Consider the following 16855-nt stretch of genomic DNA (forward strand, 5'->3'; position numbering starts at 1 on the left):
CACTTGAGTTCTTTTTCTGCTTTCCAGGACAGCCAAACAAGATGTGGATGATGAATATAGCATGCAATATAGTGCTAGAGGGTCTCAGTCCTACTACACTGTTGCTCATGCTATTACCGAAAGGGTGGAAAAGCAGTCTTCCCTTCTTATTAATGGCACATTAAAACATTATCAGGTGAGAAATCATTAAAACCATAAAATACCTAAAACTTTGAATTATGCCAAACATTTCAGCGTGAACTTTCAAACAGCAAACTGAAAATTTGTTAAAAAATACAAAGGCTCTAGTAGGTTAGAATTTGGAAGTAGGAACAAAGCAGTGATACCTGTCACAGATAATGTGACATACATACTCCTTGAATAATACAAACTTTTTACAGGTACCTCTACCTTTTCTTCATTGTAGGTGAATAATATTTTGATTTTGGTATCCTTCTCATTGACTTGTAATTTCATTTCTTACTGTTTTAATTTGTGGTGGATTAACAGTATTTTCCTCTTCCAATATATACAAGCTTAAAATTTTATTTTAAATTAAAGACCTAATATTTTGGGGCAGTGATAGATACAATTTGTAAATAAGAAAAATATTGTACTATGGAGGTTGGTGTCACATGTTCTTCACAGTCTTGCACTGGATTTAATAACCAAGACCTTTGGTATTTTGCTATAAGCTAGAATTCACATGTGATTGAAAATGTTCTTGATGCATATTTTCTACACTTCTGCTATCACACAACTTTCTAGTGAATTCCAACAACCTGCATCTTATCTCTAGTCAGAACATTGTGTATATATATATTTATTTTTTTTTCCACATAAAGAATAATGATGTAGACAAAAGAGCTTTCCTCAATTCTGAAGCAACTTTGTAGGTGAGACATACAGTGTGACTATGGATTCCAGTCAGATCTTGATGACTTAATAGTAAATATGAATCAGTCCACATGTATGTAAGGCCAGTAAATTGGCAACATTATTTTGGATACTGTCTTGCAGGAAGAACAGACAATTACTTCAAGAGTGTATTGTAGAGTTTTCCCTTTGAACTTTCTCAGGCCACCTAATGTCCTGCTCTCTCCATGCATTGGACACACCAAAACTCTGGATATGAAGAGCAGAAACTTCACACATCCATCAGTAATGTGATACACACATGTGAAAATCTGTCTGAGAAGGGAATAGTACTTTCTAGCAGTATTCCTTGGAGTATGAAATTCTGTTATGTAGGCATTGCTAAGCTACAGAACTCCGGCTTCCTTCCAGCTCTGGAATTTTATACACCAGGCATACTGGGACAAAGGTGGCCTACTCTGATGTGGAGTTTTGGACAGCAAATACTAAGTGGGCCCGTGCTACAAGATCTTTAGCATACCAGTGATACAGTTGGCAAGTGTGAGACTTCATGTTTTGTGCGGTTTTGATGAGTTTGGTTTTGAAAGATTTTAATTGACACAGGCAAATGTCATGAAATACACACAGAAGGTTTTAGCATTTGAGAGTTTTGAAACTGAGGAGCAGTTTCAACCTGCTGTGGTGTTTATCAGCCTTGCTATGAGTGCCTCTGTTGCTTTGTCTGCAGTAGTAAAAGCTTTCTACATGAAATCTGACTTCATCTTACAGAGTGTTTTAAACAGAATGTGTTTTCCATGTAAAGATGGACAGGGGTCTCCATGCATATAGGATTACTAAAGGAAATCCAACTTGTAAGTAGACAGGGACATCAGAACATTAGTTCCATGCTGCTGATTTATTATTAATTATTTTTGTGGGTTTTAAATAACTGAAACTCTTACTCTTCATTTCAGCTCCAGGGACTGGAGTGGATGGTTTCTCTCTATAATAACAATCTGAATGGAATTTTAGCAGATGAAATGGGACTAGGAAAGACAATACAAACTATTGCTCTCATCACTTACCTGATGGAGCACAAAAGACTCAATGGCCCCTATCTCATCATTGTTCCCTTATCGTAAGTAACAGGTCTCATTCTGGCATTATTGTCCTAAGCATTGCAGATTGGTTTATTTGGAGCACAACATGCTGGCAAAACCAGAAAGCTGGTAAAACACTTGATTCTATTAATTTTGAGACACTGTATTGAATTTATTGTAATTCACTCTTAAGCCAAAAGAGGGGGATGTTTTTTTCTTTCCTATTACATGCAATCACTTCACCTTTCAGCTTTTAACTCTGATAATAAAAATCTCTTGCTTAATTCTTTAAGCAGCTGGTGCCTCATCTGATACCATGCAAGCATGCTTTAATGAGGTTGATCTTTTAAGTACTGTATAGGTAGCCCTGGATACCTGGATGTAGCCTTGATTTATATACACACTTTTATCAGGTGTGCAGATTATGACTGTTTATTGTGCTACCACCTGTTTTACTTTTCCTTATCTTTCCAAAATGCTGCTTGTTTTGTAAATGTCTTTTAATGCATTTTCTTTTCTCCAAAGGTCAGGTGTGGATTTTAGTGATTTGAAGTCAGTCATTGTAGAAATCTTATAGAGTGTTGAGGAGTTGTTATCTTATTTTTATGTGTAATTGACTTGATTGATGTTGAGAGGTTCCCTGGTAATTTCATTAGCTAATTTGTCCACCAATTGTGCTGAGCATGCAAATTTGTTCTAGAATTAGGATAAATTTGATTTGTCGTCATCTTTGATTTCTTTTGAGGTGTCCTGTCTTCTGTCTGTGCTGCAGTAGTTACTGATTAACTAAGGTGTGCTTAATTGTATAAATACAAATGATAAGCTTAGTTTGAAAAGAAACACTTGGGAGAAGATCTATAAAACAAAAACAGTGGGAGTGTTATTAATGTCAATCTTTATGTGGGCACAGAAAAAAATCTGATTTCTTTTATGTATTCCAGTGTTTTTTTCAAAAAGTCAGAGGATCTGAAAATTCTTTCTTTTCTACATTTTAAAAGTTGACCTTCTCTGCCTTTCTACATTGCTAGTATATTGCTGCCATCATTGGTCCATGAAGAAAGGCAAAAAAAAAGCAAGCAGCTGAAAAACCTCAAGGTTTTTTTTTGCTGTTGTCTCATGATAGCAATTAGTTTCAGTATAGCAACTTTTTTGTTGGGATCAAACAGCAGAAACAGAATGCAAGAATGGGTCCTCATAATGGTGGCTGGTGGCGCTATGAGTATTTCTGCTTGAGTAGAGCACGGATAAAGTCTATTATCAGTTTCATTGGGCTGTATTTGAAAAGTTATAGTGTCCATTTTTGGATGATATATCTTATATAGAGGAACTTGCAAATCTACTTTTTGTCCAGAGACACCGTTCCTATTGTTACTATGTTCCAAAGTATAAAGGTGAATGTAAAACACTACTTCTACTGGTTTCAGAAAGGGCCTGGAATATAAGCTGCGTGAGTGTTTCAAACATTTTTTTTCTGGTTACTTCCCTCTGAGATGCTTATATTTTATTGTAGTATATAAAGTGCATTTTTAAAATATGTTGTTATATATGTGGGTTGATTACATAAAATGTGTTGAAAAGCTGGCAACCACTTGGAAACACTTAAAAAGTTTGATCTGCAGATGATGAAACATGTTACTTTTTCTCTGTAATTTCTCTAGGACTTTATCCAATTGGACCTATGAATTTGACAAATGGGCTCCTTCAGTGGTGAAGATATCTTACAAGGTTTGATTTGTTTTTTATATGACTGTAGAATTGAAGGAATGAGAACTAGAGACAGTTTTGCCTCTGTCTCTGCGAAGCTTTTCAACTGTCTGCTCATCAGGTTTTGTCATGTACTGATCAGTGTGTTAGCCATACTAAGACTATAATAAACTGTGAAAGACTATAGAAGTAAAACAACTGTAAATCATTGTACAAAACGCAGAACAAAATTGTTAAATTATCACATTTGCAAGGCTTCTGCTGAGACTTACAAATGGTGACTGCCTAACATTTTATTCCTAGCTAAAAACTTTCTTGTGTGGCTCCTGTAGTGATAGAGCCAAGCAGTTTGTAGGGAGACCAGTCCACTTGGCTTTATATTTCCATGAGCCCCATCAGTGGCTTTACAATCTAGCAGAGGTTTAGAGAATGCATTCTGAGAAGGTCTGGAATTTTGTCAATGTATTATTCACAATATGGTAGGCTTGCATGTTCATCTGGCTGCTTATCATCTGCTAATTCATAAAAAAAATTAATTTTTTCATCAAAGTAAAGAATGACAACTCACATGTATCTCCCTTTTAGGGTACACCTGCAATGCGCCGCTCACTTGTTCCTCAGCTTCGAAGTGGAAAATTTAATGTTCTTTTAACTACTTACGAGTACATAATAAAGGACAAACATATCCTTGCTAAGGTAATTTTAACTATTATCTCTGTACAGCAAGACCTAGACACCTTCAAGAGGTGCATATCACAAAACAAATTTTTGTTTTATGGGGAAGTTCTCGGTTGTTTTATGGGGAAGTTCCCGGTTGTTCTGTCCTTAAATAAAAGTTATCCCTTTCATTTACATTTCTGTTTCTCAGTTTATGATTGAACTTCTCAGTCACAGCTATCCCTTCTGTAAACACTAGGATTTTCCCAAATGTGTCCAGGGGACTAATTCCTTTATGCAGTTCTGTCAGTACTGTATACCTGCCTGTCCTTGGAAGAACATGACTTTTCTCATTTCTCACCTCTGCATAATAGTCAGCCTAATCCTCATCAGAGACTTTTTACTTTTTCTGTTATTTCTGTCCTGAAACTCATTCCTATTAGGGCCCTTCCAGCTATGCAGTCACTTTTCCCCACATGACTAGTTACCTATATCATGAATTTGGTGTCCAGACTAGAGAGTCTACACGTTGCACTTCTTAGGGGCTCACTGTTTCCCTACAGGTTTCTCTACACATTCAAATATAATGAATTTTTAAAAACTACTATACTGTAAAGCTATTTCATGTGCACACAAAGCAGAGGTATTTTACTATACAGAGAAACCATATTGGTCCTCCTGTAGTTTTGTTGTTAATTTTCTCTTCATTTTCATGTGTTACATACTGCATATTTACTGCATATCACTTGCTTGTCCTCTCTAACACAAAGGCAGTGCATTTTCTTAGTATCATTCTGAATGCTTGAAGACAGCTTGAGACTGCATAATGTTCTTTTTCCTTTATTTTTTGCCACTCTTTCTGAAAGATAGAAGGACAGCACTATGCCACTCATCCTGTCCTGGGAAATGGAATTAGGTAGCACATGGAAAAGTATAAGCTGAGGCCTTCCTAGTCATATGGTCAGTGTGACTGTCCATGTTGTAGTACGGGTGATAACAGAGAGCTTGAACGACAGCTTTCAGTATCTGCTGTGACTGCATTTAAGATTTCATATTAAGAAATAGAAATTTTAATTGAAAATGCCCTAACTGAGATGTTTTTAATTATGCTGCCTTCTTTTCAAGTAAAACATAGGATTGGCTGAGAAAAAATAAAGTTCAGGGTGCTGTTGTTTATGAGCATACTTACCTTTATCTGAAAAGGCTTTTGTCTCCTGTCAAAGTTCTTTTTACAGACAGACTTATTTGCAGTTTATGTGGTTTCTTTCTTCCACTGTGAACCATATTTTGGCCTTGAACCAGTCATTCTAATCTCTTTCCCAAAAGTTGAAGAAATATGCTGTTAGCTGTTTCAATTGCAGTCAGAATTCGCCATCAGATTGAGTGTACCTAGTGTGTGTCTCTCTGTGTGTTGCTAGCAAGGACACTGATAGTTGCATAATGCTTGATTTGGCATTCCTCAAGGTTGAGACTGATTGATGTCTCAGGCTTTAAGTATTTTTGTTTTATACTTATTGGAAGGACCTTGACAAAGTCTGGCCTGTTCTAACTTTGCCAACTTCTCTTCTTTCTGTTTCAGATTCGGTGGAAGTACATGATAGTAGATGAGGGCCATCGAATGAAGAACCATCACTGCAAGCTGACTCAGGTCTTGAATACTCACTATGTGGCCCCTCGGCGAATCCTGCTGACTGGGACTCCTTTGCAGAACAAATTGCCTGAACTTTGGGCTCTCCTCAATTTCCTTCTTCCAACCATTTTCAAGAGCTGCAGCACCTTTGAGCAGTGGTTCAATGCTCCATTTGCCATGACTGGAGAAAGGGTACTGTGGCAGTGTTTTTTTAAAAGATCAAAAATAAACCACATTGATAAAAACAAAAAAGAGCTTACTCAGAAGGATTAGTATTTGAACTTGTGCTGGTACTCAGGGATTTAACCTAACTAAAAGACCCCCTTTTTAAAACACCAAAATTTTTATGTTTAAAGTGTATTTTTTGACTCAGAGTCAGTTTGGTTGTAAGGTGGAAATAATCATTGCACATTCTTAACATTCCATGTGAGAGAAGATGTTAACTAATATATTTGAGGTGTCTTGTAGTGACTTTTATAAACTTCTCTAGGTGGACTTAAATGAGGAAGAAACAATTCTGATCATCCGTCGTCTGCATAAAGTACTTCGGCCCTTCTTGCTGAGAAGACTGAAGAAGGAGGTTGAGTCTCAACTGCCAGAAAAGGTTTGCAATGAGAGGAGTTTTGGAAGGGGTTTAATATTCATTCTAAGCATTAAGTAATGTCCCTTTTTGAGACTTATTTTAGAGAAGAGGACTTCTTTAGTGTTTGTTTGTTTATACCTCTTCAGAGAAAGCTGAGGAAGCCTGAGTACCTGAAGTGTTTGCATTCTCAGGATTCCTCTCCAACTTTAAATGTGTTTGTTGTAACCAGTGTAAGATATACAGCTTCTATTCATGAGAGTCTGGTTTCAATTTATGAGCCAGCCATACACTGAGGATAAAATTCTGTCGTGTACCATCCTCCTTGCACTGGGTTGAAGCTAGTTCACGGAAATTTCTGAAGGACTATTGCGCTTTATGAAGCAGGCACAATTTGGTTTATTATAATTCCAAGGATTGTGTGAAGTGTCTTGTTGAAATTGCACAATTATTTCTAACTAGTGGCATTTTAATTCAGAACATGAAATTATTTTCTGATTTCAAAGGTAATTGTTTTATTTCTTGTCCCATTTTGTCCTCCTCTGCAATTCTACATCTCTCTTCACAGAATAACAAAAACTAAAATTAAAAAAAAAGTAAATTTGAAGGTATGATAAGGAAAAGTTGGTTTTAAGGTAAACTGGATTAAAACCAAACAAAACTGAAATATTTATAAGGTGTGTTACAAGCTGACTGGCTAAATGAATGGAGAACTCTGTACAGATGCTTAGAGACAATACAAAGAAAGGCATTTTTAAATGATTTTTCATCTTTGTAATCATGTAAAAACTACTACTGTTGCAGATTTCTGTTCCTTCAAAAGTCAAGTTCTCAATACCTTCAGAAGAATTTATTTGAGAATAAAAGATGCTTGCATTTGAAAATAATACTTAAATCAAACCACTGCTAAATCCATTAATAGGCACTGAGAGAAAAAATTTTCAAGTTACATACGCACTCATACTCCATAATTCTTTTTGTTGCCATAATTAATACTGTATTAATTCCTAGTGTTTTAGTGGATGTTGAGAAAATGGTGACAATATAGATGAACATTATACCAGTTAGACTCTATGAGGGGTTCTTAATTACCAGATATACAGTGATGATATTTTTATAATGCTTTCCTTGATATTTTTATAATATTTAACAGACATAATAAATTCAATTGGTTATTAAACATAAAACAGTTTTTTAGTTGCATATTAATTTTAAATTATTTTTTTAGATTTTAAAAATTACTGAGTGAGAAATGTTTGTCGGATAATCCTGCAGTTGCATCTTTAGAATCCAGCTGTCTCACTGCAGCTGCGACTCACAAATACTCATTTCTTGCTTGCTGGTCATTGAAATTTTATATGGTGATTTGGTACATATAAAAGATAAATAGGATTTTTTTGTTTTGTTGTAGAATGACAAAAACCTGCACTTAGATCCTACTAATATTACTGCGTCAGCATGTTCATGGTTTGGGGTTTTTTTTAATACCAGGTGGAATATGTGATCAAGTGTGATATGTCAGCTCTTCAAAAGATCCTGTACCGTCACATGCAAGCCAAGGGAATCCTTCTCACAGATGGTTCTGAAAAAGACAAGAAGGTACAAAAGAAAAACTGAAATATTAAGGAAGTAATGTATTACAAGTGAACATGTTAACAACATGACTTCTGTTTTATTAAATTAATATATAAACTCTTACTGCAGGTATTTGCCACGGGACGAAAAATTTCAGGCATGCCTTTCAGTTACAAGACTGAAGTTATTCACAAGGAGAAGTGTAGTTGCACTGCCTTTCCACAAGCAGGCAATGTTTAAGAAAAAACTGCATTTCCTTGGCTGAGCTTAATTCAATAATATATCTGAATAATTGTGATTGTGAGAATGATGGCTACAGGAGGTCATTTATCTTCTTTTTCAGAGCTATTAGTTAAGTCTTGTTTCAGTTAGCTAGGACTGTATGCTTGCTTTCATCCTTACAAGGTCTGTTGGTGACAGAATTCTTTAAGAGATCAGTAAGATTCAAAGTCATATAGTCAGATTTAGACTTTATAGTAGTAAATGTTGTTTATGCTGTGATGGGGGTTGATCCAGTCACTACTGAGTAAAGAAATTGCCATTCATCAACTTTTCACATGATAACAAATTTGAAATGCTATAGTAAATGTGAAATATTTTGAACAGACACTGCAGAATGTCTAGAATGTAAGAGTTTCAGTTCACACTCTCTCGTATGTATATTGCTGATGTAGTGCACATACAGTCTTTCCATTTTCCTTTTTCAGGTTCCATTGGTACAGGTGATTTTTCTACTCAGTATCTTACTTTACCTTTCCAGTTCTTTGCAGTCAAATTGTTTTCTTTACTGCTGCTTAATTTAACTCCAGGAAAAGGGCTCTTTTTCACTGGATATTGAAATGCTTCTTCATAGTTTGAACACTTTTTAGACTTTAATTCATATTCCTCAGTTGTATTTTTAATGCATTTTTTTCCGTTTAATGTCTTTATGTTTGTCCTAAAAAATTTTCGGTTTGTATCACAGTCTTCTACTTCCTTTTCTGGTCTCTTTCTTTTATCTGCTCAGATGCTTCCATGTATTTTTTCCTACCTGTTTCTCTACCTGGCTTTGTGATTAACCAGTTAAAATTGCCTTTGCTGTCTTCTGAACACTTCCCTTGCCTTCCAGTCTCCCCAAGGGGCTAAAATTTTTCCTTTCTTGCAACTCTCTCTTAATTGATTTTTTTTTAAATGTTAAATCAAACTCCTGTTATCCCTGCTACCTGTTGTCAGCAAAGGGAGGTAGTTATTAAGATTGCTTGGCTTCAATGATCAAACAACCATTGTGTTAGGAAAAAAATCATGACCTTCTGCAGCTCTGGCCTGTACCCAGGTCATATTAGGGACAATTCACTCAGATCGAAAGCTCTAGGAAATTATTTTTATAACAAATATGAACTGCATTTTTGGAGCAAATTAGAGATGATCTTAGAAAGAACAAAACCAAGTTTTAAATATATGGAGTGCCCCCTTCAAATGGATTATCTCTGCTCTAGATGAAAGTTATGATTTCAGTGTACTTCCCAGAAAAGACTAGAATATTGCTAGTATATTATAAGTAAGTACTGTATTTTCCCCTAGTTTACAACTCAAAATTGGTAAATTGTTTTGAGAATATACTTCCTTAAATAATAAGATTACTAATTCATCTGTTGAGCTTGTGCATTTTAGTACCTCTGGCCTGATTGTTTGCTTGGCCTGGGGTGAGAAACCCATATATTGAGTTAACAGACTGGAAAAGTTACTATGGAATTGAAAAGAATCCAACTAGAATTACTTCTCTTAGAGGGTTCAGACGCTATGGAGTTTGTATAGTTTCATTAGTGAAGAGTATAAATAATCAGGGCAGTAGATGCTTTGCTTCCCACCAAGAACTCTGCAGGTAGAAATGTAGTGCACTTTGTCAATTGTTTCCAGGTCTTCCTTTTTCATTACAGAGCATCCTTATGACAGATGAAATTATAGAGCAAGACAATAGCTTTTCGATTTTTGTTCTTTTGGTTTGTCCTGGTTTGTTTTTTCTTATTGTGAAATTTTGTTGTGTTTTGATTTCCTTTTGTTTGTTTTTTTTTTATATTAGTGATGTAGTGTTTGGATTGGGATAAAAGTATGTTAAAAGAATATATTCATAAACTAAGAAATTAATCATTTGGTTTGCGTTGTTTTTATCCATAGGGAAAAGGTGGAGCGAAAACTCTTATGAACACTATCATGCAATTGAGAAAGATTTGCAATCACCCATACATGTTTCAACACATTGAGGTAAGAATGATAGGTCTGATTTTGAGAGTTGTTTTTATTCAATAAAATAAGATAGGGTAATAGAAAACTGCTGCTAAAGCTTATGTGTGTGGGAGGGGACATCTCTGTCCACATAATTTGTACTGGAAAGGACAGATCAAAAAAAAAAAGTTAATAAGTGCCATCTTTTTGTTGATAATCCAAAGTCTGTTTTTAAAATAGTTAATTTTATGGAGCAGTGTCTTTAAAAAGTGAAGAGTTTTTTCTTAATTTAAGACAACCCAGAGCAACTTGGTATTCACATGCTGCAAATTCATTATGTACAGACACCAGTTCAAAATGTCATGTGTAGAATCTCTGTATTTATCAGACTGCTAATCTTCTGCAGTGTCAACTACAGTTGTTCTAGTCTATCCATCTTGTTTGTGTCAACTACAATTGTTCTATTCTATCCATCTTGTTTTGTCAGCAAAAATGTACTATCTACATAATACCATCTCTCAATATAATATATCTTTCTCGTAATATAAATACCATCTAAATACCATAATATATCTGAAAAGATAGAAAGTGTCATAGATATCTGGAATATAGCCAAATTTATGAAAATATAATTGTCTACTGTTATTATTATTATTGTTGTTGTTGTTGTTATAGTTTTTCTCTCATCATGATCTTGTATGCTGAGTAATTAAATTGAGTAATTTGCAGATGGATCTTCTACTGGTCAATATAAATTAATTCCTATTCTACCATATTTGTAATCTGGTAAAATGTATGCTGCAGAAGTCAGTTCTGCAAATCATGAATTTCAAATAATAGTACAGGAAAACATTACTCAGAGCATTGTTGCCACAAGGTGGTTTCCAAGAGCATGAGCATCATTGAATTCAAACTGCAATACTGATATATTTAATTTGATTTCTATAAGAATGTGTCATTTTTGGCTGCTGTATATTTTGTAATATGTTTATTGCTTATAACTTTGCAGGAGTCCTTTGCTGAACATCTGGGCTACTCAAATGGGGTCATTAACGGGTAACTCTCTGTTTTTCCTGCTGTCCATAGTGTTGTAATGGAATTAATGATGACTTTCTTTTTCTGGAAGCTATATGTTAGGAAACTCAAGCATTTTATTTGGAGGCAGAGGAATTACAGGGCACATATGTAAAGCAAAACCTAATAGTACTAGTAGTGTTACAAGATCTTTTCATGACTCTCCGTCTCCTTCAGGATGGCAGACAGAAAAGGCTTATGTCTTCCTTTCCCCTTATTTTGAAATAATATACCATCTGAAATTTATTGGGATGGCTTTTTAGACATATCTGTCAGGATTTTCTTCTCTTTATTGTTACTTTTCCCTTCTACTTTTCCTTTTTTACTATCTCTTTTCCAAATTAAAGTAGCATTTCTTCCATTATCTGAAATGAAAAAGATTTGTTTTATTTTTCTTGACGCTCTGTGCAGCTGTCAAGTTAATGGATGCTTTCTAAACAAAAAGTGTGTATCATCCACCTCACTTTCTTCCTGTTTAGGTACTAATGATATCTTTTTTTCCTTATCTAGTATACCAGACTCTTTGCATCCTTAGCTAGTATACCAAAATACTTGTCTCCTAAACAGTTTAGTCTTTGGCTGATTACAGATGTGTGCATATCAGAAGGCTATATATCTTCTGGATTTTGTGCCATTGCTAATGATAAATTTTGAGAGTGCAGACTGAAGGTTAGAGAAGCGTTGCATGAAGTTTATTCCTGTAAAGTGTATCCCTGTGGTGTTGATTTAGATGTTCTGTTTACTTGTATTCATTTTCTGGGTTGTGGATTGCATTCCAGTGCTAGGAGTCAGTTTTGGAATTATTGCGTAGAAGACAAAAGAGTAGCTAATCAAAACAGCTAAACACTGTTTGGGATTACCAAGGTTGTATGGCTAAAGAGTGTGTGTCAGACTTCTGCCACTATCTCCATATATTAATTCCGTTTGCAGTATTTCACTTTCACGTGTGTGATAGTTGAGTAGAAAGGGGGTAATTTCCAACAAATGCCTGATGAATACAATAAAAAAAACCTGCAGTTGCAATTGAAAGTTGTTTTTAATGCCAGTTGAAAACAAAACAGCAAGTGAATATCTTAGCTTATAGAATGCTTATCTAACTAAGAAATAAAATTTGTTTTAATAAATAATGAAAAAGAATTGAGTAATTGAAAGTCAGCACAATTTCTGTAATTGACAAAAATTCAAGAATGCGGGCCTTCACATGTTTATTTTCATCAACATGTGTAATTTTAAAGAAAAGTGCTATTAGTCTTGTTTAGATTAAGTAAATTAGATTTTTTTGTTGTACTCTGCCATGATAATGACTGCAGACTTTGAAATGTGGGCTTATTCTGGTATTTACTGTGCTGCTTCTCTCCAACAGAGCTGAACTTTATCGGGCCTCAGGGAAGTTTGAGCTACTCGATCGTATTCTACCAAAGTTACGAGCTACTAACCATCGTGTACTCCTTTTCTGTCAAATGACATCACTCATGACCATTATGGAAGACTACTTTGCATTTCGAAATTTCCTTTACCTGCGTCTTGATGGTAAGTGAAGTGGAAAAAGAGGATAAATACTAAGATAAGAGGTAGTATCCTTCATTAGTTTGGGCATAGGAGGCCTGGGTTCTCCTCCCAGTGTTTTTATAACAGTGCTGTATTGTGACTATCCAAGAGTGAAAACAGGTTGAAAATACTGTTTTATAATCCTGCAAGTGTATTTACCATGAAGTTATGCCAGTAGACCCTTCAGTGACTGTTTAGTAAAATTTCCCATATCCTTCCAGACAAGGAAGGCACTGAGAAAGATGTACTTTTGCTTCTTTTGGTAGAAGTATTTGTCTCTGTCTCTTTGAGTGTTTTCTTTTATCTGTTAAATCTGCAGACCATTTGGTCAATGGATTCTTTTGATAAACCTTCAGGTCTATTCTAGGAATGTAACCTATGTATAAATTTGTTGCTTAGAGGCTCATCTCTTTTTCACATAGGGTTTAAAATCCAAGGTTCCAAATCAGTCATCAATATCTAAGTTGCCTGAAAATATTCTCATGATAAGAGATGATAATGGCAGTATTAGACCTGTATTCGAATGGAATAAATTCATTTTTGTCTGTTTAAAATTCAACTGCTATCCTTCACAGGATAGCTGAGTTTCAGTGTGATGCCTGAATTTCACAGGAGGATCAAAAGCCTCAATTTCTTCATATGTAGATATGTTTTATTACTTCAAACAAAAAGATGGTTTAGAAACATTTTAGATATGAATATCTTTACTCTGTTCAGTGTCTATGTTGAGTGTTCAATGTCTTTGTTTGTGGATGGTCTGGATGAGGGGTTTGAATGTACCCTCAGTAGATTCACAGACTGCTCTTGGGTCACAGCAACCCCAGGCAGTGCCACAGGCTGGGGCAGAGTGGCTGCAAAGCTGCCCACAGGGAAAGGAGCTGGGGGTGCTGGTGACAGCAGCTGAACATGAGCCAGCAGTGCCCAGGTGGGCAAGAAGGGCAATGGCATCCTGGCCTGTGCCAGCAACAGTGTGGCCAGCAGGAGCAGGGCAGGGACTGTTCCCCCTGTAATCAGTGAGTACCCACTGGAGAGGCCATACTGTCAGTTCTGTGTTCAGTTCTGGGTCCCTCACTTCATGAAGGACATTGAGGTTGCTGGAGCATGTCCAGAGAAGGGCAGCAGAGCTGGGGAAGGATCTGGAGCAGATGTCCTGCAAGAGGTAGCTGAGGGAGCTGGGGTTGTTTAGCCTGGAGGAGGGTGAGGGGTGACCTCATCACACTCTACAACTCCCTGAAAGGAGGCTGTAGCCAAGTGGAGGTCAGTCTCTGCTCACAGGCTGTCAGTGACAGGACAAGAGGACACAGTCTCAAGCTGCACCAGGGGAGGTTCACATTGGACATCGGGAAGAATTTCTTCACAGAAAGGGTGATTGGGCATCGGAATGGCCTGCCCAAAAACATGGGGAAGACACCATGCATTAAGATGTTTGAGGAAAGAATGGCTGTAGCACTTAGTGCTGTGATTGGGTACACAAGGTAGTGTTTCGTCAGAGGTTGGATTTGATGATCTCCGAGGTCTTTTCCAATCTATTTTATTTGCTAATTGAGTCCCGCAATTCTATGAAAGAAAAATTAAAAATAGTGTATCCCACCTGAGTTTTAAACCAGTGTGATAGAAGTTTCCATTTTGGTCTCTTCCATGTTGATTATCTCTACCTCATACTGAGCTTCTTAAATAGTGGTCATTTTTGGTTGATGTTTTATCTCATACATTATAGTATTACGTAGGACTAGCAGCATTTATCAGAATACTTTTCAGTAGAGAAGCAATGATTTTATGTAAATGCAGAGAAGAGTGTGAGTGAGACTTGAAGTTTCTTCTGAACATTTTTACCAGTGTTTTAAATTGACTCTTAGCTTCATGCTTTAATCAGAAGAAAAAGTAGTACCAAGAAATATTCTCATCTTTTATTAATATTAATGAACATGAAGTTGAACCAATATTATCCTTGAATATAAAATGGAATTATGAAACTGACACACAAATGAGCTATGTCTCTGTGCTGTAGAATGCCAAAACTATCTGAAGATCAGAGGGCATGCTAACAAAGCCCTCTTCATACCTCTGGCGTGCATGTGCTTTAACACTTCTATTCAGGACAGATAAATTACATTACATTTTAAATGTTTTAGATTACATAATGTAATTTTAAATTAATTCCTCTTCATGGTAGAATATTTACTGCAAGACACAATATGGTAGATACACCTCATTGTCTTTTTCAGGTAGTTCATTAAATTAGATAAACCCTTTTTCTTCCTTTCCAGTTTCATAATGACAGATGCTTTCATACTGTGATACAATCTATCCTGGTTCCCTTCAGCTGTCTTCTTACATGGAGTGTTTCCTACCCAATTCACATGCTTATTGTGTCAGCAGTGGGCTGGCAGTTTGGCTGTGTGATTGTGGTGGCTACAGATGGGTGGAACAATTTTCCTCCTAGCAGCCGGTGTAATGCTGTGCTTTGCACTTGTAACACCATCAGTGACATCATCCCGGTATTAGGCTATTGCTGAGCAGCGCTTGCAGTGTCAAGGCTTCCTCTCCAAACGCCCCTCTCCCCCAAGGCCTGTAAGGCTGCATTGAACTGGGACCCAGATAAGACAGTTGACCCAGGCTGACTAAAGGGTTGTGAACAGCCATTAGACCTGAGGGAAAAGAGGAGGATGCAGGGACATCACTTGTTATGGCATTTGTCTTCCCAATTAGTCATTACCGATGCTGAGGCCCTGCTTCCCAGAAAGCAGCTGAACATCTGTTTGCTGCTGGGAAGTGGAAATAAATTCCTCTTCTTATCCTTGCACACACACTTTTCACTTCTCTTAAGCTGCCTTTTTCTCAGCACAGGAGCTTTTCTGTTTTGTTTCCTCCCCATGTACTGCTGAGTGTGGGGAGGCAGGGGTGTGTATGTGGAAGCCAGTGGGGGAACAACCCACCATAGTAATAAAAAAAAAATCATACATATATCACCCTCAAGATGGGACATTTTAAGAATTTGCAGTCTTTTGGTATTAACTATGACTCCAAAGGCAAATAGTGACATTTTGATAAATCTCTCTATAAGTAGCTTTTAAAAATATTTAATGCTGCTCTAGCCAGAAGGCATTAATCAAAACTAGAGCTCTCTTCTGTATGTGTATAGTAGTTTCAACTGAAATTTTTGTGAGTTATAAAAAGGTATAACAGTGTTAGCCAACATTTTAACTTCTACTTTAGAAATGTCAAAACAAATGCATTTAAAGAGACCTTCAGAAGTCCATCTCATAGGTGTGATAGGCAGTTGACCTAAACATTCATGGCCAGTGTTATGGAAAATGTGGCAGAGATGTCAAAAAGCAGTGCACTAAAATAACTCTTTCACATGTAGTTTTAGCAACAGACATTGTATTTATATTTCTTCAGTTCACAACTTTATTATATGATATTTTAATTTTTTTTTTTTCAGGCACAACAAAATCAGAGGATCGAGCTGCTCTGTTGAAGAAATTCAATGAACCTGGATCACAATACTTTATCTTCTTGCTGAGTACAAGGGCTGGAGGGCTAGGCTTAAATCTCCAGGCTGCTGACACTGTTATAATCTTTGATAGTGACTGGAATCCTCATCAGGTTATATTTATTTTCTTGTCTTCATAAAATGTGCAAAGAATCCATGATGCTTTTTTGAGTTGCTTCTTTAAATAGGTGGTGTAGCCTGGGATGAAAGAAAAAAATCCAAGGAAGAGATAAAATGCTGCTATGAGAGGAATTAGTGAGGCAAACTGCCACAATTAGGAAATGTTTTGGTTTGAATCGGTGAACTAATTCTGTGCCTACATATATATTTTATCTGAGTCTTGTAGTATCCTCAGTGCTAGGTTTATTATAAACCTGCTTCATTAGTATAACTGTAGTCATTCTTTAACCCTTAGGATATAATAACCAGCTCACATGCCTTTGGTAGGTAGTTTG

The 16855-nt window shown here is 36.2% G+C and overlaps 1 protein-coding gene across 6 annotated transcripts in view; it reads left to right on the plus strand.

Annotated features, from left to right (window-relative positions):
• The window catches only part of SMARCA2 (SWI/SNF related BAF chromatin remodeling complex subunit ATPase 2), a 117508-nt gene that overhangs the window by 52460 nt on the left and 48193 nt on the right, over positions 1–16855 (plus strand). For all 6 annotated transcript variants that reach the window (XM_084225802.1, XM_084225806.1, XM_084225805.1 and 3 more), the window contains 11 exons: positions 28–175; positions 1809–1972; positions 3593–3659; positions 4224–4334; positions 5875–6117; positions 6416–6529; positions 7997–8104; positions 10235–10321; positions 11292–11338; positions 12720–12886; positions 16350–16513. In XM_084225802.1, coding sequence (XP_084081928.1) covers positions 28–175; positions 1809–1972; positions 3593–3659; positions 4224–4334; positions 5875–6117; positions 6416–6529; positions 7997–8104; positions 10235–10321; positions 11292–11338; positions 12720–12886; positions 16350–16513 — 1420 coding nt within the window. The remainder of the gene's footprint in view (positions 1–27; positions 176–1808; positions 1973–3592; positions 3660–4223; positions 4335–5874; positions 6118–6415; positions 6530–7996; positions 8105–10234; positions 10322–11291; positions 11339–12719; positions 12887–16349; positions 16514–16855) is intronic.

Source organism: Fringilla coelebs (genome assembly GCF_963513975.1).
Source record: "Fringilla coelebs genome assembly, chromosome: Z".
NCBI lineage: Eukaryota > Metazoa > Chordata > Aves > Passeriformes > Fringillidae > Fringilla > Fringilla coelebs.